The 26361-nt window shown below is 40.0% G+C and overlaps 1 protein-coding gene across 3 annotated transcripts in view; it reads right to left on the bottom strand.

Moving 5' to 3' along the window:
- Positions 1-26361, bottom strand: part of cv-c (RhoGTPase activating protein) — a 550236-nt gene that overhangs the window by 98183 nt on the left and 425692 nt on the right. For all 3 annotated transcript variants that reach the window (XM_033472618.2, XM_076523451.1, XM_076523452.1), the window contains one exon: positions 21544-21615. In XM_033472618.2, the coding sequence (XP_033328509.2) occupies positions 21544-21615 (72 nt within the window). The remainder of the gene's footprint in view (positions 1-21543; positions 21616-26361) is intronic.

Genomic DNA, 26361 nt, shown 5'->3' with positions numbered 1-26361 from the left:
CATAGAAAAAGAATTTCTAACTAATACCCTAAAAATCTCAGGAACGCGGGAACGTTCAAAAGCAATCGAGTTTTACAGCGATAGCATCGATACGAGGTCGGACAAGGTTACCTCGGAGTTCCGTTCGAGTTTACAATCGGACCTTCAAAATCTAAATTTAATGGCATCCTCCTTAGAAGGTCGGCTATTTGTAAAACGGACGTAACGGAAGTTCCGATGGGAAGCCTCTATCGGGGAGCGCGATACAAGAAAAAAAGAAGCGAAAACAGCGAGCGAACAAGTTCGACGTCGTTTATCAGCGTCGATAGCGGTTACGTCTGCGGACGGATCGTCGGCTTTGACAACGGGAACCGTGCCGAAACGGCTGACGGGATCGTAAAAGAGCACCGGTTCGGTTCACATTATGGGTAGCCTTGGCAGACTTGACACCGCCACTGAAAATAGTGGCCCGTGAAAACGAATGGCTGTTTATCGATAAACGTCGATAGTGCCCGAAAGTGGGCCGAAGGTTGCTTAGATTACAATTCCACACCGTACGGACCGAAGGACACGAACTTTTGCCGGAAATAAATCAGAGGTAAATATACACACGTCCCTAGCTACAATAATAATCCCGCGTGCGCGTAGTCACGGGAAACACACATGAAAAGAAATCGACGCCCGCGTGAAGAAGTCGCCGATGAAGCCTTCACCCACTTTCCCTGTGTACGTTTTCACATGGAAAATCGCTGCTCGACTACGCGCCGCGTTTTCTGTGCGTTTGCATGGATTTTAATTAACGCGCCGACCTATAAGCTGATTGGTTATTCTCAATTTTTCTGTCGGAACGTGTTCGAAGGTTATAATGATTTCCGGCGAAGGTAATCTCCCTTACCGACGCTCAGATTGTTCACTAAAATGGACAGTTTGGGAAGAGGAGATACGATTATTCGAGCCTCGCGATTCATTTTTATAGTTATCGACAACTGTTAACTATAAAAACGAGCCGCAAGACTCTCGAATAATTGTACAGTAATGTCAACAGTAAAAGGGGATACGATTGTCCGAGCCTTGCGGTTTGTATTTTATTTTATAGTTATGAATTGTCAACGATTATAAATAATTGTTGAGAAGAATTGTATCTCCTCTTCCCAAATTGTCCCCATTTCTGTGAATACAGTAATGTCTCTCTTACTGACGCTCAGATTGTCCACTAAAATGGATAATTTGGGGAGAGGAGACACGATTATTCGAGCCTCGCGGCTCGTTTTTATAATCGTGGACAATTTATAACTATAAAAATAAACCGCAAGGCTCGAATAATCGTATCTCCTCTTCCCAAATTGTCGCAATTTGGGCGTCAATTAGAGAGACATTATTGTACAGTAATGTCTCCCTAACTGTCCACAAAAGTGGACAATTTAAGAAGAGGAGATACGATCATTCGAGTCTCTTTTGCTCATTTTTATAGCTGCCAATTGCCAAGAATTGTAAAAAAAAAGAGGGGCAAGCATCGAATAATCGTGCCTCCTCTTCCCGAATTGTCCAGTCTTGCTCACAATCTCAGCGTCGGTTAGGGAGACATTATTGTATCCCCATAATTTCGTTGATCGCAGAATAAAAACGGTCGTTGCTGTGTTAACACGAGTTGAAATTTGGATAAGGATAAGTGGATCAGGAGTTATCGTTGCTTTAATAATAGAAATAGATAGAGAGACATACATACTAAGATACATACATAGTTGTTTGCGACAGCACCTGTGAGAAATACGCTCGCACATTAAGAGACGAGTACGTCTGCTTTTATAATGCTGTTCCACGAGCATGCGTATGCATTCTACTTTTCGCTACGGCGAATCTTGTAAGTCATGACCGCATACGTTCCGTGAGGTCGCGGCGAACTAGGACGGCTCGTTCGGCGGGGTTACAACATCTAGTTAGTTTAAATAATCATTGCTGGCCCGAATTTTCCTTTCATCCGTTCCTCTTTCGCGGAACACGCGCCATTACTTATCGAGCAAGCGCAGCTTCGAAATAACGGTTTCGAAATTACAACTTTGCATCGCGATTTTCAGGCTGTTCTTCTCGTAAACATTCGATAGATCGTTATTTCTATTACGTTCTGCTATTTATTCGTCCCACAGCTATATTCTCGTTCTTTCGTCGTCTCTCTTACAAAGAGTATTTTTATTATAGTTCCACAAGATAGGAAAAGACGGGATACTTTTATGCGATAATATACAGTGACTCGCATTAATATTCGGTCACGATATTGTTAGAAGAATTCTTGCTTCTTTTTATTGTTTATGATAGTATTATTGAATCAATCGTTTTCTCATATAATAAAGCACTTCTTAAAGTAGGTAGAAACATAGATTTTGTTTATTTATTGCACATGTTCTTTTGTATAATAAGCGGTAAACAAGATGGTGACAAAATTTAACGTCGCAAAAATATTCGGACAGTGAATGAATTACATTAATTTTATATAAAATGAAAATCTTCTTAATCATGTTATCATAATATTAATATTTCGTCAGTTGACCCTTTTGTTTTATTACTTCGTGCAATCGCTTGGGCATGTTACAGATGATTTTATTTAAATAATCCGGTGAAATCCGTTTCCATTCGTCTAACAAACGTTGTTTTATCTCTGTTGTTGTCTTTGTAGGTGTTGTACGAATTTTGCGGTCCAATTGATCCCATAAATTTTCAATTGGATTTAAATCAGGCGATCGAGGAGGAGGTTGCAGTACTTTTGGGCAATTTTATAATAAATATTCCTGTAGAATTCTGGCCTTGCGTTTAGGATCATTGACCTGATAAAATTTAAAACTGTACCTATACCCATATTTATAGCACTTGAAATTAAATTTTTGTCTAAAAATGTCCAAATACTTCATTTTGTCCATAATACCATCGATAAAAACTAGTTCACCTACACCTACAGACGAGATACAACCCCTCACTATTACACTCCTATTACCGTATTTCACTGTCGGTCTTAAATTTGCAACAGAATATTTTTACAAAGATAACTGATGGTCGAATGATGTAATATTTTCGGATGAAAGCAAATTTAGTTTTTACAGATCCGACAGTCAAAAAATGCTGTGGCGTAAAGTAAATACAGAAACGCGTAGGAGGAAAGAATAAACGTTCGAATGCGAGATAACACGTGATTCGACAGAAATTATGTTCAGCGATTTCGATCGACTCTTCACACGACCTGTTGCACAGAAGCAGCCGAAGTATGAACGCATATACAAACGAATCGATCGCGCTATCATCGGCTGTTTAAGGGTTAATGATTCCATCTAGCACTCGCTGCGTACGTTCTCCGCTGAGCCCGGTGTTGTTTTTGGCCATGGATTCTCGAAAGCAGCTGGCGGTGCACCGATTTCCGCGGACGGAACTCGTTTAAATAGTTGGATGAACCGCGCGCCGTGCCGCGCCGCTCTCTCCCTCTCTCTCTCTCTCTCTCTCTCTCTCTCTCTCTCTCTCTCTCTCTCTCTCTCGGAAGCCGGTTCATTAGGTTTCTGGGGTATTTGCGCGACGAGAATATTTGGCGATGATTAAGAATAGGCTTGACGCTTATTATTCTGCGACGAGCAAGTTACGGAAGGCCTCGCGCAAAGACAAAACGAAACTACAAATTAGCGTGTGTCTGGATCGCTGTTCCCGAAACAGCTCGGATATCATTAACCGGGTCATTGGAACCGCTTTATTTCTTCGAGGCTCGTCAAACTGGAATATTTTAGACGAATTTGGATTCGCGCGCCGGAGATTATTCACCGGAGAATATTATGCTCGCGTTACGTTCTTATTGCAACCAGATGATTTCGTAGCAGAATGAAACATATTTAAGAAATTTGCTTTCTACCCATATTACTCATACAACGTTCTTATTGCAACCAGATAATTTCATAGCAGAATAAAACATATTTAAGAAATTTGCTTTGTACCCATATTACTCATACAACGTTATTATTGCAACCAGGTGATTTCATAGCAGAATAAAACATATTTAAGAAATTTGCTTTCAACACATATTATGCACAGACGCGTTCTAATAGATTAGTTTGCTGCATTTCGCTTAGGAGATCGACAAGACGGTCCTTTCGAGCTTCTTTCTTGCTTTCCTTCCTTTCAGATCCTTTTATTCTTATTATCAGAACATCGTTGTATCGTTCTGGACGTAAGATACAGTTGTTCAATAGGCTTCAAATTTGAAGGGGATCGTCGGTACGCTTCCGCGCACTGTCAAGAACAAGGGAAAAAAGTCTGAAAGACTTTTATTATTACCAGAATACCGTTGTATCGTTCTAGACTTAAGATACAGTTGTTCAATAGGCTTCAAATTTGACGAGGATCGCCGGTACGCTTCCGTGCACTGCCAAGAACAAGGGAAAAAAGTCTGGAAGACGTATCCTGGAAATGCGTTCTCGAAAAATTGTGCGACTTCGGACGAGAAACAAATCCAAATGACGTACATTTGACTTCGCAATATCCACTCTATCTCCTGTGTATATCTTCCACGATGCATTCGTTAAGTTAAAATTAGTGATTCAGAAGCAATCTTGGAGGCATAAAGGTGCGTGTGGACGCATACATATGAACTCTATTTATTGAAATAAGAGGAAGAGTCGCGTTCCTCGGTCGTTTTAGGGCCGCGAGTCCATTACTCCGTTAACTTTCAGAGTGCCTCAGAATTTGGTGGACCAGTGTATGTACGATGTCTGCGGCGATTCCGAGTGAGAGACGGACTGTCTGGCCGGCAAAAGCGGGACTCGATTATGCTGACGGGATGATCGCGAGCGTGCGAGCGAGCGAGCGAGCGACCGCCGGACAACGGGAAAAGCGTGAGCAAGAGGTGTAGGAACGGCAAACGGCGACGGCGACCAAAACGAAAACGCGAACGCGAACGCGAACGTGAACGCGAACGCAAACGAAAACGCAAACAGAAGAAAATAAAGGGCCTCGGAGCGATACTGGCGGCGTTCCAACCCGCTGAAAGAGCAGAAAGAGCAGAAAGAGCAGCACGTGCTTCCGACACCCTGGCATTTCGTGAATCGTGACTTCGGTCGCGAGGCGAGGCAGGGCGAGGCAGAGCGAGGCGGACACTCGACGCGCGCGTGTTAATTTTAGTCCGGTCGATTGAAATTATTTTGGCACACTCGCGGCTCGGCGCGGCGCGGCTCGACGCGGACCGCGTACGGCTCATAAATTCGCGTAGAAAACGAAACGACGACCACCTGACACCACCCCATTCTTCGGCTCGAAGATCTTCGGCAAACCAGGCAGCCGGTAACACGTGACGATCCGTCGACCCTCGATGGCGGACGACGGACGACGGACGCGGACACGGACGCGCTCCTCAAAAAATGGGGACATCGTTCTTCGGTTACAACTCCGACCACGCGCCAGCACGCCTAGACGTCGATAAACAAGTTTCCTCTTCTATAATGTTAAATTAATGAATTCGAGGTGATAGAGCGACTTCATTAGCGCCGGACACTTAACCCAGATACCGACGAGAGCCTGCTTTTTCTCGTATTGCATGTTTCCACGTCGTATCGCTTGTCCGATGAAATATCGATGGTAACGCGATCCAAAAGAAATTCTCGAGTTGTTCCTCTATTCGGGGACACTACGATCCATGGATTCGTTTCCGCCGTAACTGTAATCACGTTATTGCGTAAATATACGATCTTACATTCGTCGAGAGACACGCGCTTTTTATTCGTACAGCACGTAGAGTAGACGAGCTAGAAAGTGCGAGACGCTAAGTAGGCTCGTAAAACTGTGTCTCAAAATTCCGATCTATCGAAAGAAATTTCCTTCGTTTCGGTCGAAACGCAGAGCGGTTTTTTTAAGGCTGCGGATTTTATAAATGCAGTTATACGTGCGCGTATAACTGGCAATTAGAAACTCGTAGATAGAACAGGCCAAGATGAAACTTCGATCGAAACGAAATGTGTGCAGTTTTCGATACACGGGAGTCGCTTTATTGTTGAACCGGTTGGTTATATCACGGCCGATATTCGGTTTCATACACTTTTCCCCGCGAGACGTAAACACATATAGTTTTCCAGACTTTATCGTTCGCATTCCCTCAGCAGGCCGTTCAAATGTCTCAACAAATCCAGCAAGAAGAACCGTATTCTTGGAAGCGATCCTTATTTCCGAGAAACTACGCAAACGCGCGAAGGTGCGGAAAATCACGGTTCGCCTGATTTCGGTTTTCGGCGGCAACGTATCGTCGCGTGTTCGCGAGTCCCTCCAGACTCTAGATAACACATCGCTCAATAAGCCTCCGGTCTAGCTAAGAAAAGCAAATTTTTTTTTTAGAAATTCGACTTTATTCGTCAACATACTCTTCTTCAAGAGCGATACATTCGTTCCAACGCTCCTCTAACTTTTCGATGCCTTTTTTGTAGAACGATTTGTCTTTGTTCTCAAAATAGGCCTCCGTTTCGGCAATCGCTTCGGCATTTGAGCCAAATTTCTTTCCCCGGAGCATCTTTTTAATGTCTGCGAAAAGCTAGTAGTCGCTAGGGGCTAGATCTGGAGAGTACGGTGGATGGGAAAGCAGTTCGAAGCGTAATTCGTTCAATTTAACTATCGCTTAACCGCGCTCCGAATCGTCGACACGTTGTTGTTTTTGATCCAGTGTGAGCAAACGCGGCACCCACTTCGAAAGCAATTTACACACGCTCAAATTGTTGTGTAAAATTGTAAACACGCTACCTTCTGATATCTTTAAGGGGTCAGCTATCTCACGTAATTTCACTATACGATCTTTCAAAACTATTTTGTGGACTTTTTTTATGTTTTTCGGAACAACTGCCGATTTTGGGCAATCAGAGCGTTCAGCATCATCGGTGTTTGTACGACCGCGTTTAATTTTAGCATACCAGTCGATAATAGTTGGTTTCCCTGGTGCAGAGTCTTCGTAACGCTTATTAAGCCACTGTTTGGCTTCAACAGTATTTTTCCCCATCAAAAAACAATGTTTAATCGATACACGAAATTCTTTTCTAACCATTGTCTTGAAAATTACAGAACTGGGGTCACTAAAACCACTGTAACCTGTAAACTAATCATCAAAATGTCATGAAATTTTGACATGAAGAATGCTACTATCCAGAAATCATATAGGTTTGTCGACAGTGTTGCCATATATGTGTCAGACCGGAGACTTATTGAGTGACGTGTTATACGATTATTTAGTCGATTACGCGGTATCGATTCCGCTAAGTAGAATGGGGGTCGCGAGCCGAATAAACGAGTTCTCGTCGGTGGCGAGAACGATGCATCACTTTTATGTGTTACATCTGTTTAGCGGGAGCCGGGCAGCGTCGCAATATCTCACGATTTCCTGGCCCCGTCGTGTAGAGCCGCGCGTTTAGAGACGGTTTCTCAATTATGTTCGCATTTTGATTAATTGTAATCCCCCCGGGTTCAAGGAACAACGTTCTTCTACTTTTAGATTCGTAACAGTGACGTCCGCTGATAAAACTCATTTCAGAGTAAAATGACTCATTTGGGCCTGTGCCAATCGGGGCAGCATTATTGGGTTGCTCATTAATTCAGGTCAGATCGTTTCGTTTCAAACATCCAATCTATAATCTGAAACACTCTGCTTATGAGTATCGTCGTTCTCGCCTACTTACATCCGGAACCAACGTCGTAAAGCATGCATCGATACGGAAGCATGGTTGTCCTAAAAATGTTTTCTACGATGACTTTCGAAATTCGAGGATTGTTAATAAACTCCGGGTAATAGATTTTATATATATAGTCTAATCTATATGTCTAGTCTTAGATTTTATATATACATATAATTTATTATATTATATTATATATATTATATATATATTATAATTTATTAAAATAAATAAATAATCTAATATATTATAATATATTATATTATAATCTATTTCGAAATTCGAGGATTAATAATTAAGGAGTTTATTAATAATCCTCGAATTTCGAAAGTCATTGTAGAAAACATTTTTAGCACAAACATGATATATATATATATATATAGACACTTAGTCATTCAAGAATGACGAACATAAAATCATAATTTTCTCTAGAATTCCGGAAAGGTTTCCCACGGTATCGGATTTCTAGTAACAGGATCTATTCGCTCGTAAAAAGAAGAGGACGCCGATGCGTCACGGAAATGTGGAGGATGGAACCGTGCAATCAGTCAATTCGAGAAATAGAAACATAAAATCTCTGTTTCCTTTGAAATTCGAACGAGGTTACTCATGGCGTTGCATTCCTAGCCAGAGAATAATCGCCTATAAAAAGATGGGAAACAAGGAAATCTCTATAGGACGTAACCGGTCGATCGAAAAATTCGAACCACGAAAGTCACGGTTTTCGCCGAACTTCATGATTTCTTGTGAACAAGCTTTCTTCACGGTATACGCTTTCCGGGAAAAGGATCTACCAGCTCGTAGAGACAGGAGAAACAAGCGGGTCGCTCTCGGAAATTTAGTGTCTCGACCATAGAATGGGGCCAAGGGTAATTACCGATTCCTTTATTAGCCCAATTGTCCGAGGTTGAGAAATCGTCAGTCCTCGTTCACGTTCGCCGGGCCCGGCCCGTAACCGGCAGCGACGAATACGAAAAATCTAGGCGGTATCGGTAAAATTCTCCAGCCGGATTTCACGCGAGGACGGCTTAACGCGACGGTTTAACGCCGCGACGAAACACATCCGGCAAGTCCGCTCGCGTTTAGTCGGCGTTGTCGAACAACAAATCGGGCCGTCACTCCTTTTCCTCTACCTTCGGCTCGTTTGATTAATATAATGGAAACAGGAGAGGCGTGACTCGATACTTTCCGTAGTCTCGATTGCAGTTACACGCGATCCGCGGTTAATCCACGTGTGTACTAATTAGCGACGGATGGATACCGTCCGACAGACCGCTTTTCATCGCACGGCTGAACGCTCGGCTGCGCCCTGCGCCGACGCGACGCTTTTTCTGCATCCTGTGCTTTCATGAAAATTCTCTATCCACCTCCCCTTCGCCCCCTTCGGACCGAGAATAAGACAATTTAGTACCGGGTCATTTCAGAACGATCTCTTATCGAAATATCAAATTTCTATTTCTATCAAATCCACTGACTCTTCTCACAACTAAATGCTAATTATCAAAAATCATTCTATATAATATCTGCAATTTTGCAGTACACTTGTCTCTAGCTTTTCAACTCATTCTCTATCCCCCTCCCCCCGGCCTCCTCGGACCGAGAATAATACAATTTAGTATCGGGTCATTTCAGGATGATCTCTTATCGAAATATCAAATTTCTATTTTTATCAAATCGACTGACTTTTTTCACAACTAAATGCCAAATATAAAAAATGATCCTGCATAATATTCGCAATTTTTCAGTACACTTATCTCTAACTTTTCAGCTCATTCTCTATCCCCTTCCCTCCAGCCCCTTTGGATCGAGAATAATACAATTTAGTATCGGGTCATCTCAGAATAATCTCTCATCGAAATACCGAATTTTTATTTCTATCAAATCGACTGACTTTTCTCATAACTAAATGCCAAATATCAAAAATGATCTCGTACAATATTCGCAATTTTTCAGTGCACTTGTCTTTAGCTTTCCCTTCCCCCCAGCCTCTTCGGACCGAGAATAAGACAATTTAGTACCGGGTCATTTCAGAACGATCTCTTATCGAAATATCAAATTTCTATTTCTATCAAATCCACTGACTCTTCTCACAACTAAATGCTAATTATCAAAAATCATTCTATATAATATCCGCAAATTTTTAGAACACTTGTTTCTAGCTTTTCAGCTCATTCTCTATCCCCCTCCCCCCGGCCTCCTCGGACCGAGAATAATACAATTTAGTATCGGGTCATTTCAGAACGATCTCTTATCGAAATATCACATTTCTATTTTTATCAAATCGACTGACTTTTCTTACAACTAAATGCCAAATATCAAAAATGATCTCATATAATATCCGCAATTTTTCAGTACACTTGTCTCTAACTTTTCAGCTCATTCTCTATCCCCTTCCCTCCAGCCTCTTTGGATCGAGAATAATACAATTTAGTATCGGGTCATCTCAGAATAATCTCTCATCGAAATATCAAATTTCTATTTCTATCAAATCGACTGACTCTTCTCACAACTAAATGCTAACTATCAAAAATCATTCTATATAATATCCGCAATTTTTCAGTACACTTGTCTCTAGCTTTTCAGCTCATTCTCTATCCCCCTCCCCTTCAACCCTTCGGACCGAGAATAAGACAATTTAGTATCGGGTCATTTCAGAACGATCTCTTATCGAAATACCGAATTTTTATTTCTATCAAATCGACTGACTTTTCTCACAACTAAATTCCAAATATCAAAAATGATCTCGTATAATATCCGCAATTTTTCAGTACACTTGTTATACCGTCAGCTTTTCAACCGTTCATTCAAACGTTTCCTGCGACAGAGTCCTTGTAGACTCGACAACTTCGAAATAAGAAACATGAAACGTTAAGACAAGAACCAATTAATGCGATAACCTGTATCTTGATCTACGTTGATCGGTAAAACAAATGCCACGAGTTCGCGGCGGCGACTGCTGCAATTTCACGAATTTAGGAACGCATTATCGTCAATATTCTTCTATCTGAATTTAGAAACGTATTATCTTTCAATTCGAAGACGTCGTTTACGGAAACCTTCGGATTCTCTTTATTTGGCTTTGCGATAAGTAGAATGCTCCCGGGAACCGGTTCAGCGAGCGTTTACTGTTGACAAAGAGAGTGCGAACACTTCTTTAGAGACAAATATGTATCCGCGAATAACTGCACATCGGATAATGTGTTCCGCGAATTTGAACTAGAACGCATTAACAGCGTTTGCAGTAAAGTTCCTTTGAACGACGCGTTCACGGCTTCTCGAGCGACGTTGTAGCGTTTGTTACATTCGACGTACATATTTCATTGTTTCGATTAACCGTTCGAGTCTCCCAGAGGGTATTGAAAAATCACTGTCGAAGAATCCCAAACAGCGCAACCGCGCTTTCTCTAAATGAGTACGAAAAGACCCAAGCAGCGCGACAGCGCTTGTTTTATTTTATGTCGAGGATTGCCAAGCGGCGCAATAATAATGAATTAAAAATTTGTATTTTGTAACGTATTATTGCATTATTACAGTACTATTCTACCTATTGTAAAATGTACTATTTACATTAAAAGGAGCTGCGCGATGTACTTGCTTCGGTAAATCTGAGCGTGCTTCGACGATCGGTAAGGCATCGTCAGTTGTCCACAATGTTCGAAATGTGCTGGGTTTTCTCGACGTAAAATCTCAACAGCGCGATCGCGCTGCTTGGGACTCAAACGGTTAAAATCCCAATTGTCATTCGCCGCGATCGTTGGTCGTTGAAGCGCAGTGCACACACGATCGCTGCAACGCCAGAGAAAAACCTAAAATATTGCGGGGAACTGTAACAGCGTAAACACACGGTTTAATGAAACGCCTGTTTGCCGAGACGCGGTAGCTAGATCAAAGATAATCCTTTCGAAGTCGTGCAAGAAGATGATAAGATAGTTTTCGCAAAAGGCTCAGCCTCGCGCGCGTGTCCGCCCCGTAATAATAATGAAATTTGAGTATCCGTAGAAAGTGCTTTTCACTGTAATCTCATTATCCCCGGGCAATTCGCCTATCGGAGTATCGCAAGACTCGATACCTGCCGGCTACGAATAGAATAATTTGCTAACCGATTAACCGACATGCATCGGTGACGTCGAATCGAGATGTCGCAGCATCCGTTCAATTATTTAACACGTACGGTAATGTCTCTCTAATTGGCGCTCGGATTGTCCATGCGGTTCATTTTTATAGTCACGAATTGTCAACAACTACAGGGTGTCCCAAAAATGTCTCGCAATTTGAAAGTAGGTGATTCCTGAGGTCATTTGAAGCAACTTTTTCCTTTACAAGAATTTTCTCCGAGGCACCGTTAACGAGTTATTAACGAAAAACAGTGACCAATGAGAGGCGAGATCAGCTGCCGCGAGGTGGCCGAGTCAACGGCGCCAGCGGTCGAACGGTCGAATCCCAGCTCAGCTGGCGCAAGGCGACCGAGTCAATGAGCGAAACTGGGCTTCGTGCGCTGGTTGGCTGGGCCGCCTCGCGTCAGGCGTACTCGATTCTTATTGGTCACTGTTTTTCGTTAAATAACTCGTTAACGATGCCTCGGAGAAAATTTTTGTAAAGGAAGAAGTTGCTTCAAATGATCCGAGGAACCCGTCGTTTCCGGATTGCGAGACATTTTTGGGACACCCTGTATATAAACGAGCTGCAAGGCTCGAACAATTGTATCTCCTCTTCCCAAATTGCCCATTTTTGTGCGCAATCTGAGCGCCAGGGAGACATTACTGTATTATGCCATGACTCTGTGTTTATCATTCGAATTTCGAGGTTCCACGACCTCAGAATAGACGCGCGAAATATTTTTAGCACAGGGGAGACCGATACACGGTGAGTTATAGGTCTGCTAAAACCGATATAAAATATTTACTACAACCTTCTAGTATTTTCAAACAGTTTTCCGTGGAATTTTTCCCTCCCGTCCCTCTCCGGTGTCCCCGGGTCTATTATTCATGCGCGCATTTGTCACGCGGGAGAATTATACACGCTAAAACGGACGACTTCACGGAAGGAGCTTGAACCTCTGCCAGCTCGGCAAGTTCATCGATAAACATTGCTCATTTGCAAACGCGCGCCGCGCCGTGCCGCGCCGCTATTTCGAAGTTCGAGCAAATTATTATCGAACAAAGTTATGTATTGGCCGAGTCCGAGTCTATGCATATTTCATCGGGGGATTCGTCTGAACTTCCATCGTACCGCGTGCCGGCAAAAGGATCCAAATAAAACCGAATGAATTTATGAACATTCGGGACGCCCGGTTAATTCTAGCCACACAAATTGCAACTAAATAGCAGTTAGCTCGAACAGACATTGGCAACGGTTGCAAACGTTCTTTACGGCGGTATTTAAATCAACGTTATTGCGATCCGCAGTCCGAGCTGATTATTCGCTGTCTCCGTTTGGGTGCTTGCCCCCAAAAATCCGAAGCCGTCGACGGACCACAAGCTTCAGAAATTCATCGATTCTCGCACATTATTTGTTTATAGATTCTTCAGATTTTTCAACGGCGCGAAGTATTTGGTTTCTTCCTGGTTGCAAAATTGTGCTTGTTTAAAGTGTAGAATCTTTAATGGTCTTCTTATTATTATTAATTTTAATTGATATTATTATTATTAATCTCTATTCATTTACAGTGTTAGGCATCATTTTGTAAAGTAAAACTGTTCCAATATTTTTGGTACAATGGTCTTTGGCTTTAATGGTCTTCTTATTACTATTAATTTTAATTAATGTTATTATTATTAATTTATTATTATTATTAATCTTTATTCATTTACAGTGTTAGGCATCATTTCGTAAAGTAAAGCTGTTCTAATGTTTTTGGTAAAATTATTAACCCTTTGCACTTGACACCAAATTAGCGCAAAATTTAAAATAGTTTTTTCACCCACGGTATTCCCATTTTTCATAACGTAGTGCATTTTACAGACATAGAATTGAGTATTGTGATTCATGCAACAGTCACGCTTTCAACAATTCTTTAAATATAAACAGATTTGGTAATACAATTATTTTGAAACGTGACACAACAATTTTCAATGGTGCCTTGAAGTCATTAAATTGATCCAAATTAAATTAACCCATAGGGTTAATAATATACGCAATATAATGTAAATTACAAGTATCGTTTGCGTGTCGGCTCTTCGATGAACGAAGTAACGGTAGACGTTATTAAAAAATCGTTTATTTTGTCAAGGATCTATAATCGTTAATTTCGCATTATCATTCCGAAATGAACCGATTCGTTTGTTTCATCTCAGATTCCAGGGCAACGTCCTACTCGCCTAAGAGAGATGCAATTTCGTCGCGTCGACAATAAGCGACACCACAATTACGAGAACTAGGCCAGAGACCGGGCCGCTACAATTAATAACAGGATATTGAAAATCTTTTTCCACGATCGGCTGCGGATTTCGCGAACGAGACCGCGGTTCCGTTAATAAGCCTAAACCAGCAAGCCGAACGTTTGCGGGAGAGCCGCGAGCAGCCGGCCAGATATATCCAATCTTTCGAATCGATTGAAATTGATTTAAACAAACGCGGTAACGAGACAGCGGAAAATTTATGCCGACAGGCGGCGGCGTATAATTCGACGACTAAAATCCCGGATCCCGGGCTCGCTTCCGCATAAATCTCGCTCAACATTGTGTTATTTAGCCGGCAGCGGGTTACCGGAGTCTATCTCGGACGTAAATTGGCGGCGCTGGCGTTTCGCGGCCACGTGAAAAATCGGCGGCGTCATTAATCATCGCGGCCGCGACGTCCGGCTGATTATTATTCTCGCATTAGCTCTCGAAATTGAAGAAAGACCTGGAATTACTCGGCCGGTACCAAGGACGTTAATGACTCTGGAACACGAGTTATTAGTCCTTTCCCCCGGTTCTACACCTGGCTCAATGTTACCACGCGACACGCTCTCTTAGCAGGTTGGCGAGCAACTTCGTTTACCTCGAACATGATACCGTCTCCGGTATCCGTGATACGCATACGGAGGATATGAAAGTACTCCGTCAACGTGGGCGAATTTCTTCCCTGGTTAGCGCTACTTTATTTGTAACGTCATCGTGTCGCGTCGCGCCGCGCCGCGCCGCGTCGGTTGGGTCCGCTGGAGATCCGAGGCGGACAAGACTGGATCATAGATACACATAGATCGTACGTGCCGTTCGCAGACCAAATCGATTAAATCCACTTTTTGAAATGTTTTAAATTGAAGTGTCAAAACGCTTGGTTCAGTCTTTTAGTTTTTTTTTTGTTATTCGTAACAAATTTTCCAAATAATATAGATTTTAACCCTTTGCAGTCGACGCCATTTTAACTCGAAATCCAAAATAGTTCTGATCTATAGTGTTTCCGTGTTATGTAACCTGCATTTACATTTTATATTTATATTTATATTTATGAATTGAATTATTTGATTCGTGCAATAATTACACTTTTAACAGCCTTTTAAATATAAACAAATTTGGTAATGTTCAAATTATTTTGAAACGTGATGTAAAAATTTTATATTTATGAAATTGAATTATGTGATTCGTGCAATAATTATACTTTTAACAGCCTTTTAAATATAAACAAATTTGACAATGTTCAAATTATTTTGAAACGTGATGTAAAAATTTTATATTTATGAAATTGAATTATGTGATTCGTGCAATAATTACACTTTTAACAGCCTTTTAAATATAAACAAATTTGGTAATGTTCAAGTTATTTTGAAACGAGATGTAAAAATTTTATATTTATGAAATTGAATTATGTGATTCGTGCAATGATTACAATTTTAACAGCCTTTTAAGTATAAACAAATTTGATAATGTTCAAGTTATTTTGAAACGTGATGTAAAAATTTTATGTTTATGAAATTGAATTATGTGATTCGTGCAATAATTACAATTTTAACAGTCTTTTAAGTATAAACAAATTTGATAATGTTCAAGTTATTTTGAAACGTGATATAACAAATTTTTAATGGCGCCTTAGATTCGCCACTCGACTGCAAAGGGTTAATACAATTAAGCAACAAAACTTTTTTGATCGCCAAATAATAAGCGATTTATTTCAGCTAATAACAATTACGTTAAGGTTATTCTATCTCATTCATTCTACGTGTCTTTATATGAAAGCTAAATCTGTATTATTTCATTTATTTTAAAGGGTTGACAATTACGTCAAGGCTATTCTATCTTATTATTCATTCTACATGTTTTTATATGGAAGCTACGCCTGTATTATTTCATTTATTTTAAAGGGTTGACAATTACGTCAAGGCTATTCTATCTTATTATTCATTCTACATGTCTTTATATGAAAGCTACGCCTGTATTATTTCATTTATTTTAAAGGGTTGACAATTACGTCAAGGCTATTCTATCTTATTATTCATTCTACGTGTCTTTATATGAAGGCTACATCTGTATTGTCTCATTTATTTTAAATGGAATTTTGAAAAACAATGTATATTATATCATAACATTTCTCCACTGTTTTATGGAGTCGATCGATTTGGCAAGCGAGTGTACAAAATCAAATAAAATCCTACTTATTAAGTAATAACATATTTACCTTAACTAAGCGTATCTCGCTGTACGATTACAATCTTTCCACACCTTTTATCTCGACGATATTTTAAGAGAATATTCGGCGGGAACACGACTGAACGTAATCTAGAAACAAAAAAATACCTAGTCCCGGCTTTCGGCTGCACATATTTCAAAACCTTTCTTGAAATGATGTTGGATGCTGAGTTATCGCGAGTCGACGGAAGATAGAAAATTCGAACGAAAAATCGCGTGTGGTGAAAACACCCTCTAAGCAATCCGAGAAAGGTCACGGACAGGCTTCGTGTGGTGTAAGGGAAAAAAAAGGGCGGCCCGAGTGTAGGCTTACAATATGATTTTAGACGAGAAGAATCGTCGGTTGGGTCGAGGGTGGTCCGTGTGGACCACCAAAAGCGGACGAATGTGGATGTTTTCGACGGCTGTCCTGAGTACGTGAGATTTTTACTAATATGCCGGACCTCGGAAACAAAGGTCTCCCTGTTTCGGTCTCTTTCATTTTTCTTTTATCGCGTATACCTCCGTAATACCTTATTATAGTATAACTTCCAAGGCCTCGCCGTTCGATGGCTCTCCTCGAACCGTTCCGTTCGCGATTCGTCCATCGAGGACAGATAAAAACGCAATGACTCAGCGGTGCATCGATGTCATTTGGTATTGTAATTCCATAAATGAAAACCGTTCAAGTCGACGCATATCGTATGAAATAATTCATTTCCTCGGAGTTCAACTGCGTTTCGAAACTAAGCTATTCGAACGCATTTCAAATTGTTCGAACGTGAATCTCAAAATATGTAATTTGGCCCTGTTGCGTGTGCGTGCATAAATACCATAAAATATATACTAAACTTAGAATCTTTAAACCTTTGCACTCGGCTGGCGACTCTAAGGCGCCCTTAAAAATTTTTAATTTTAATTTTAATTTTTAATTTTAATACCATCAAATTTGATTATATTTAAAAAATTGTTAATAGTGTAACAGTTTCCTTTGTCGCATTATATAAAATGGAAATACTATATATACTATATACTATACTATACATAAAATATATATAAAAAATATATATAAATAAAATATATATAATAAATAATACCGAGAAATTATTTTGGATTTCGAGTTAAAATGGCTCCGACTGCAAAGGGTTAATATGTAAGAACTTTTACTATAATACAAGGTGTCCCAAAATTATGATACTTCCGGGAAATAAGGGGTTCCTGAGGTTATTTAAAGTAACTTTTTCGTTAGCGAAATTTCAATCCGAAGCTTCGTTTACGAGTTATCAACGAAAAACAGTGACCAATGAGAGGCGAGCTTGGCTGGCGCGCGGCGGCCGAGTCAACGAGCGCACGGAGCTCGGGTCGGCTCATTGGCCCGGTCGCCTAGCGCCGAGCGAACTCGTCCCTCATTGGTCAGTGTTTTTCATGAATAATTCGTTAACGATGCCTCGGGGACAATTTTTGCAAAGGAAAAAGTTGCTTCAAATCACCTCAGGAATCCCTCATTTCTCGGAAATAGCATAATTTTGGGACACCCTGTATATATAATACTAAATATATACAATAAATTAATATAACAGTAATTATAATATTAATATAATAATATACTAAATTAATATAATATATATAACAAACTAATACGGAAAAATTATTTTGGATTTCGCGTTAAAATGGCTCCGACTGCGAAGGGTTAATATGTAAGAACTTTTACTATAATTATAGTGAAACTGCATTGTCCGAGAACCAATGCGAGATTAAAAGGAGGAGAAGGAATTCTCGAGAGTCGAGGGAATAGTTTTCACGACGACGGCTGCGAATCGCGAAAATCGAACCACAATGAAAATACGGTAGCGGGCGGCGGTCGGCGAGCAAATAAACAGTGGAATGAAACAATGGCTCGCTAATGGCATCGGTAAGAATCGTAGGAACCGGCTACGGCTACCGCCGCTGCCGCTCGGTGCAAACACGAGGCTGCAAGAATGCAACGGCCGAGCGAGAGTGCAATAACGAACGCATTGTTGGCAGGCACCGCGACAAAGGGTCCATTATGATAAGTATTAACATGTCCGGACGCATCAAGCCGTTCTCTAATAAGTCACTCTGCCGCTGGCCAGCGCGGCGTTGCGATTCGATCCGCTCTGCCCACGTGTCACTCGCCAATGGCACTGGCTTTCGCGGGATTTTCAACTAGAATCGCCTTCCGGGCCGTGGCGCCATTACTCAACGTTCGGAAACAGGGAAAGTTTACCCCTTTTACGGTCTCACGTTACACGGCCGTGTCTCTCTCTCTCCCACTCTCTTGTGCCGGAACTTTCCATTTAACTGGAAAAATCGGGATCGCGATGACAACGTGTCGGAATATCCGAAATCAGACAACTCTCATCTGCAGCTTACGTCCACGATAGCCGTTCATTCTAATTGGCCATTTCAATTCGTTTTATCTTGCGCGTATTCCGCGTATTTCAATCCGCGCATTTTAATCGGAATAGCTTACGGCCCGAATGCTGGATGTTACGCAATGAATTCAGTTTGCTATCACTGGGGAAAGTTGGCAAATGGGTTACGCGTTATCTAAATCCCAGTGAACGAATTTGTTGTTATTTATTACGCTCCAGATCTGGGGGAAAAATGCGGTAGCTGCGGTCTGTTTTTAGAGAATAACCGTTTCTCAACGGCTATCGATTCTTTTTATGCTTTCTAAATTGAATTTCAGAGTTCAGGTACGGCTGATGTTATTTTCGTCAATTATACGGGCAATTTTATTTTATTAAAGTGGCTTAATTATTTTTTTCTCGTTTCTTGCACGGTATATTGATGGTTCGAGATTAAATCGAGCACTCTATCGATTCTGGTAAGCAGCGTAACCTTGACAGATAAACGTTTTTAGACAATTAATTTGCATTTAACATCGACTAAAAGGAACTTTATTCGTTTTATGTATTGTAAAATGTCTGCTGTTTTCGAAGCTTCTAAAAATGTATCAAGACTAATTGCACGGTACGAAGATACTACGAATTTTACGAATTCAAGGTCGTCGATAGTTTTCTAAGAATATATTTTCGCTATCGTAGAATTTTAACCGATACCGATGGAAATTTATTCGTGGAGAGTATTCTAATCTGTGGATGACCTGAAGCATTTGATGCCAGAGGTAAATCAAATTTGACGAGTCGTATGTCAGAATTAGATTAGTTCATCGGGTATTTGAATAAATAATATATTAATAAAAATAATATATATTAATTAATATTATTAATATTAATATTAATATTAATTAATATTAATTATATTATTATTATAATATTAATTAATAAATAATAATATATTTTTCTCACAGAAGAAAACGTGAACCGTTTTTTATTGTTCCTCAGAGCCAAATTATCATTCGGATAAGTTGAAAACGTCGTGACAACAATATAAAAAGAAGATTTTACAGAAAATATCTAAAATCATCTAAAAACACAGATTTTATGTAAATCTGTGCAATATAGAAATGTTGGCCTAAGTTGTGCGTAGACTACAGAAATATTCAATACGCTAATTCTCTAACAATAATTATTAACACTAGATTTTTACGAAGCACAAAGATACAGCTGTTTCATATTAATTTATAAAAGTAACGATAAAACATTTTGATTCCGATTTTACTTTTCATTTTTTATTTTTCTAGTTACTCATTTATTTTTGAAGTGTTATCGTAACATTTGCCGTAAGTAACATATTCATTGAAATAAATAACTCATAAGTGTATACGATGTGAATAATCGTAAATTAAAAAGTTATTTTTATTATCATTTTTACGGGTTCCGTAAGTCTAGCGTTAAACGTCTGAAAAATAGTTCGAGAATACAATACGATGCATTAAAATCGATACGAAGATTATTTTCAGTCCAGCTTTCTGGAAAGATTTACACCAGCGAAGCCGTAAAGAACGAAGAAACTCGAGCCGACAGCAAAGTTTCCGGTTAATTGCCGCGTTAACGATCGTGTTTGCTTGGAGCATCGACGGTTGACATCCTATCGTGTCGAGGCGTTCACCCATCTCCGAGCGGACAACGGCAGAGACTTTTCGCTATACGTGACCATTTGGAAGCGAGAAATGGTGGCCGCGCGATTGAAAAGAACCACATGGCTCCGTGCGCGGCGTGGCGTGGAACGAAGGAGAGGGGACCGACGCGACGCCGCGCTCGAATTTCCTAATAGTTCTTTCAGTCATAATCTCCTCCGATCTGGACGAGACGTCTGACATTTTCCCATGCGTCCAAACCGTTTAAGAATGTCCTCCCCTTTTTGGGTCATTTTTGACTATTTCTACCATTTTTTACAGTTTTTGGGTTATTTTTTACCACTTTCGGCGATTTTTGGGTCATTTTTGACTATTTCCACCATTTTTTACAGTTTTTGGGTTATTTCTTACCACTTTCGGCGATTTTTGGGTCATTTTTGACTATTTCTACCATTTTTTACAGTTTTTGGGTTATTTTTTACCACTTTCGGCGATTTTTGGGTCATTTTTGACTATTTCTACCATTTTTTACAGTTTTTGGGTTATTTTTTACCACTTTCGGCGGTTTTTGGGTCATTTTTTGGTCATTTCCGACCGTTTTAGGTCATTCCTGACCGAAGGAGAGGGGACCGACGCGACGCCGCGCTCGAATTTCCTAATAGTTCTTTCAGTCATAATCTCCTCCGATCTGGACGAGACGTCTGACAATTTCCCATGCGTCCAAACCGTTTAAGAATGTCCTCCAGAGGCGGAGAACCTTAAGCAGGATTTCACCGGGGATCAGGTTGATAATCGTCGACCAGATTGAAAATAAATTGGAACCGTTGAAAATAACGAGGGTTCACTCGCCCCCACGAAAATGGTCCCCTATTCTAATTAGCCGGCTCGTTTCAATTTATCGACGACATTTCCCGGGATAAATAGACTCGACAATGAGTTCAAGGGGGGGCTAACCGTTTAAAAGCTTTCTAAAAGAGCAGCTCCAGATCTTATATCGCGGGCACGATCGTTCTGTTCTTTAATATTTCTCTCTCTCTCTCTCTCTCTCTCTCTCTCTCTCTCGTGAATTATTCATACGTTCGTCTTGTTTACTCTTCCGCGCTTCGTTCATTTCTCCCGACGAAATTTGAATTTTTTGGAGCACATTTCTAAGCTCCCGGATGTTCTACGTTACTGTAGACAAACCACGTTTCATCGTCTCGTTCTACAAATACTCTTTGTTCAATTAGCTCCGACAATGGGCGTAACACTGTACAAACAACCGAAACTATAGCGTTACAAAGGAAACCGTCGGCGAACTCACCCTCATACATCTGCGCATATTGCGGAAAGCCAGCTGCCCTCAGCCATTTGCAAGCCTCTTGTGCTTCGATTTCTGAAAGCAGAGTGAAAAAAAACAGCGTTCATTATTATTGTAATTATGATTCCTGCCTTCGGTTCGATTTCATTTCGTAAGCCGCGCACGGTCGTGGACAACAATAAATTACTTGGAAAAATCGTGATATTCATATGAGACGCCCTGCGAAATCGCGCGTAATTACTGTTGGTCGGAAAACTATCGGCGAACGTGAATCGCGAGCGAACGAGCCTACATAAAAAAGAAAATAAGGGAAAGTGTCAGTTGTGAGTCAGAGTGCAATCTCCGGTGATTCACGAGGCCGGACGAACAGCGGAATCATTATCGACAACGATAGCCCAGCCGGCTGACTCTATGTGTCCGGTATTCGTCTCGCGTCGGCGATAAACTCGTTTCTAGGATGCCGTGGGAAAACCAAGGGATTCGCGTTTACGTGAACAAACGTCGTCCAGAAGTTCCAAATGACCCAGAAGTTCCAGAAAGTCTAAAAGTTTCAGAAAGTCCAGAAGTTCCAGAAAGTATAGAAGTTCCAGAAGTTCCAGAAAGTCCAATAGTTCCAAAAAGTCCGGAAGTTCCAGAAGCTCCAGAAGTTCCAGAAAGTCCAGAAGTTCCAGAAGTTCCAGAAGTTCCAGAAAGTCCAGAAATTCCAGAAAGCCCAGAAGTTCCAGAAGTTACAGAGGTTCCAGAAAGTCCAATAGTTCCAAAAAGTCCAGAAGTTCCAGAAGTTCCAGAAATTTCAGAAAGTTCAGAAGTTCTAGAAAGTCCAGAACTTCCTGAAAGTCCAGAAAGCCCAGAAGTTCCAGAAGTTACAGAAGTTACAGAGGTTCCAGAAAGTCGAATAGTTCCAAAAAGTCCAGAAGTTCCAGAAGTTCCAGAAGTTTCATAAAGTCCAGAAGTTCCAGAAATTTCATAAAGTCCAGAAGTTCCAGAAGTTCCAGAAAGTCCAGAACTTCCCGAAAGTCCAGAATTTCCAGAAGTTCTAGAAAGTCCAGAACTTCCTGAAAGTCCAGAAAGCCCAGAAGTTCCAGAAATTCCAGAAGTTACAGAGGTTCCAGAAAGTCGAATAGTTCCAAAAAGTCCAGAAGTTCCAGAAGTTCCAGAAAGTCCAGAAGTTTCAGAAAGTCCAGAAGTTCCAGAAATTTCATAAAGTATAGAAGTTCCAGAAGTTCCAGAAGGTCCAATAGTTCCAAAAAGTCCGGAAGTTCCAGAAGCTCCAGAAGTTCCAGAAAGTCCAGAAGTTTCAGAAAGTCCAGAAGAGTTCCAGAAATTTCATAAAGTGCAGAAGTTCCAGAAGTTCCAGAAAGTCCAGAACTTCCCGAAAGTCCAGAATTTCCAGAAGTTCTAGAAGTTCCAGAACTTCTAGAAAGACCAGAAGTTCCAGAAGTTCCAGTATACTGTCTATTTTCATGATAATATTGGTTAATACTTTCATTTTAAATAAATTCGTACTAGTAGAGTCGCCTTTAAGGTAATGTGTCAAGAAGTATTGGGTTGGCAACTAAGTAATTGCCGATTTCAGTTATAGATGTCTCTCACTCCCATTTTTATGATATCCGTAAATGTTGTATTATAAAATTATTATTATTATTATTATTATGTTATTTTGTATTATCCGTGAATGTTAGCAACTGGACAAATTGAGTGCAGCGGTCAAGGAAAAGCGAGCAGAATTGGTCAATCGTAAAGGTGTCATTTTCCAGCAGGACAATGCTAGGCCGCACACGTCTTTGTCCGCTCGGCAAAAATTGATGGATATTGGTTGGAATTGATGTTACACCCACCATATAGCCCTGATCTCGCGCCATCGGATTACCACTTATTTCGATCCCTGAACAACTCCCTTCGTGGTAAAACTTTTAACGATGATGACGCTGTAAAATCTCACTTAACTCAGTTTTTGGCCGAAAAAGATCAGACTTTCTACGAGCGTGGAATTTTCAAGTTGTCAGAGAGATGGCAAAAGGTCATCGAACAAAATGGAAAGTACATTACAGATTAAACTTCGTTCCAAGTAAAAAAAATTGTTTATTTCATTGAACAAATCGGCAATTACTTAGTTGCCAACCCAATAGAACTAATGTACCACTTCTCAAAGAAAGAATCAAGCTATTAGTTTCGAATAATAGAGCCGCAAGCCTTGCGGAAGTACCATAATTTTGGAACAGATTTCAAGATTGAAGCCTCCCCTTTATGATGACATCTTAAACTTTGATGTAAGATCTTTTTTTAATCACTCTAGCTTCGAACGGAACAATGTTCACGAGGTTCTCTACCGATTATTAGCCGAGAAACGAAAATTGCCCTCGCGCATTGCGGGCCAAACCCGTTGCTCGTTTTATGAACGAAGGCCTCGTCGGAAAAAGCGGCACAACCACGATGAAACGTCGCCCTTCGTTGCACAGACCGAGTGTACCTTGGACGACTGCGATGAACGAGAACGTGAAAAAGTTGCGAACGAACTATCGCGCCGTATATGAGGTATACGTTTGCTTGTGCGTTGCGAAGTGCGAGACACTGGTCGGTCTTCGCTGAAATATACAGTTAATCGCGAAATTGTGCGTTCACCTCTTAAAATGCAATAGCTTTTTTAAAACTGGACTAAGTGACTTGAATTTTTTTTTGGACGATGGAGGGACTAGTCTACTAGACGATGATTAAAATGCCTTTTTTTTTAAATTTTGCTATTATTTGGGATAATACAAAGAAATTTCAAAAAACTTTCATTTTTTAACTTTTTTATTGAGCCTATAAAAAATACAAAAATTTAAAAAAATGCCTCTCGTAGATTTCGATGACTTATATGTGTGCTAAAAATTTAAAAAGCTTGCAGATTTCTTCCAGTTTTAGGTCAAAATCGTGACAAAACTGCGATTTTTGCCATCTTTAATTTGTTGTAAATCGTAACAACGTCAACCGTTCTCGATAAAATTTTCAGCATTTTTGACATTTTCGTTATAAGCTCGGATAAAAAAGTTAAAAAAACGAGAGCTATTTATTTCCTTTTGTCAAGTAATAGCAAAATTGAAAAAAAGCATTTTGCTCCGGTAGACTAGTCCCGTTATCACCTAAAAAAATTCAAGTCACTCGGTCTAGTTTAAAAAAAAAAGTGATCGCGTTTTAGAAGGTGTACGCTCAATTTTGTGAGTAACTGTACCGACCAGTGCGCACAACAATTACGACATAAAGAAAGCGGAAATTACACCGAATTGTTTCTGCACGTATAAGAAGCAGCCAATACTCGATATTTGGTCATTCGAGAGACTCGTATCGAACGTTTGGTTCGAAACAGCAGTTTGATTGATTGAAAGAATCGAATTGTTTCAGTAGATATCGAGACAAATATGTCGTCATTATCTAGATCTAGAGTAAACGATAATGTGTGAATGAATATGACGGAATGGGACGTTCGTTTAAGAATAAGACGGGCCGAAGAATGAGCGTTCTTGTGATAACGAATAAGTGTCACTGATTCGTACTCATTCATAGCCTAGATTTGGCATCTTCGAGTTTTTACTGTGAAAGATTAGATACGTGGGCATCTCGATAATAATTTTGGCCGATACGGATAATAGGAGACTGCTCAGCTTTATCGACTTACACATTCTAGATCGTCGCGTGTGGAGGAATCTATTATTACAACACGAGACGTTACTGATAGGAAAGTCTCTGTTACACGCGATTACATTGACCTCGTACTGCAGAACGCACGATCTACATTTCTTCCTCGATTTTTCTTCGTTGGATTCGATAATGTCATTACTAGACTGCGGATCTTTGTGCATTTATATTGCAAAAATTGATAAGAAAAATACAGCATAATGAGAAGATAAAATATACATAACATAAATATTAGAAGAATTTTTAAGTGTATATTGTTGCATTATTTTCAATCGATTAGAACTATTAAACAAAGAAATACATTGTTATACAATTCTTTTTTCGAACAATTACTGAACGAAATTTTTATTTTGCGTAAAGGTCCGCAGTCCAGTCATTGCGAATTTATATTTACACACTGCGAAATACGTGTGGCTATTTTGAGCAAGGTAGATTTAACGTTAACATTATATTTTCGGAACCCGTCAAAATGGCGGGTCATTAAATTTTTAATTTACAGTTATACATATCGTAATGATGCATTTATGAGTTATTTGTTCAATTTATACGTTACTCACGGCAAATGTTACAGTATAACACTTGTCAAACCGCATAATTATTATTTAACACTAGATTTGCGGAACCCGTCAAAATGACGGGTAAATTTTTTAATTTTCGATCATTCATATCGTAAAGATGCATTTATGAGTTATTTATTCAATTTGTACGTTACTTACGGCAAATGTTACAGTATAACACTTGTCAAACCGCAAAATTATTATTTAACACTAGATTTACATAACCCGTCAAAATGACGGGTAAATTTTTTAATTTTCGATCATTCATATCGTAAAGATGCATTTATGAGTTATTTATTCAATTTGTACGTTACTTACGGCAAATGTTATAATAAAACTTGTCAAACCGCATAATTATTATTTAATACTAGATTTGCGGAACCCGTCAAAATGACGGGTAAATTTTTTAATTTTCGATCATTCATATCGTAAAGATGCATTTATGAGTTATTTATTCAATTTGTACGTTACTTACGGCAAATATTACAGTAACACTTGTCAAACCGTATAATTATTATTTAACACTAGATTTATAGGAACCCGTCAAAATGACGGCTCACTAATTGTTTAATTTACGGTTATTCATATC

This window comes from Megalopta genalis, chromosome 7 (genome assembly GCF_051020955.1).
Source record: "Megalopta genalis isolate 19385.01 chromosome 7, iyMegGena1_principal, whole genome shotgun sequence".
Classification (NCBI taxonomy): Eukaryota; Metazoa; Arthropoda; class Insecta; order Hymenoptera; family Halictidae; genus Megalopta; species Megalopta genalis.
The sequence above is the reverse complement of the archived record's forward strand: the minus strand, read 5'-3'. Positions and strand labels throughout refer to the sequence as shown.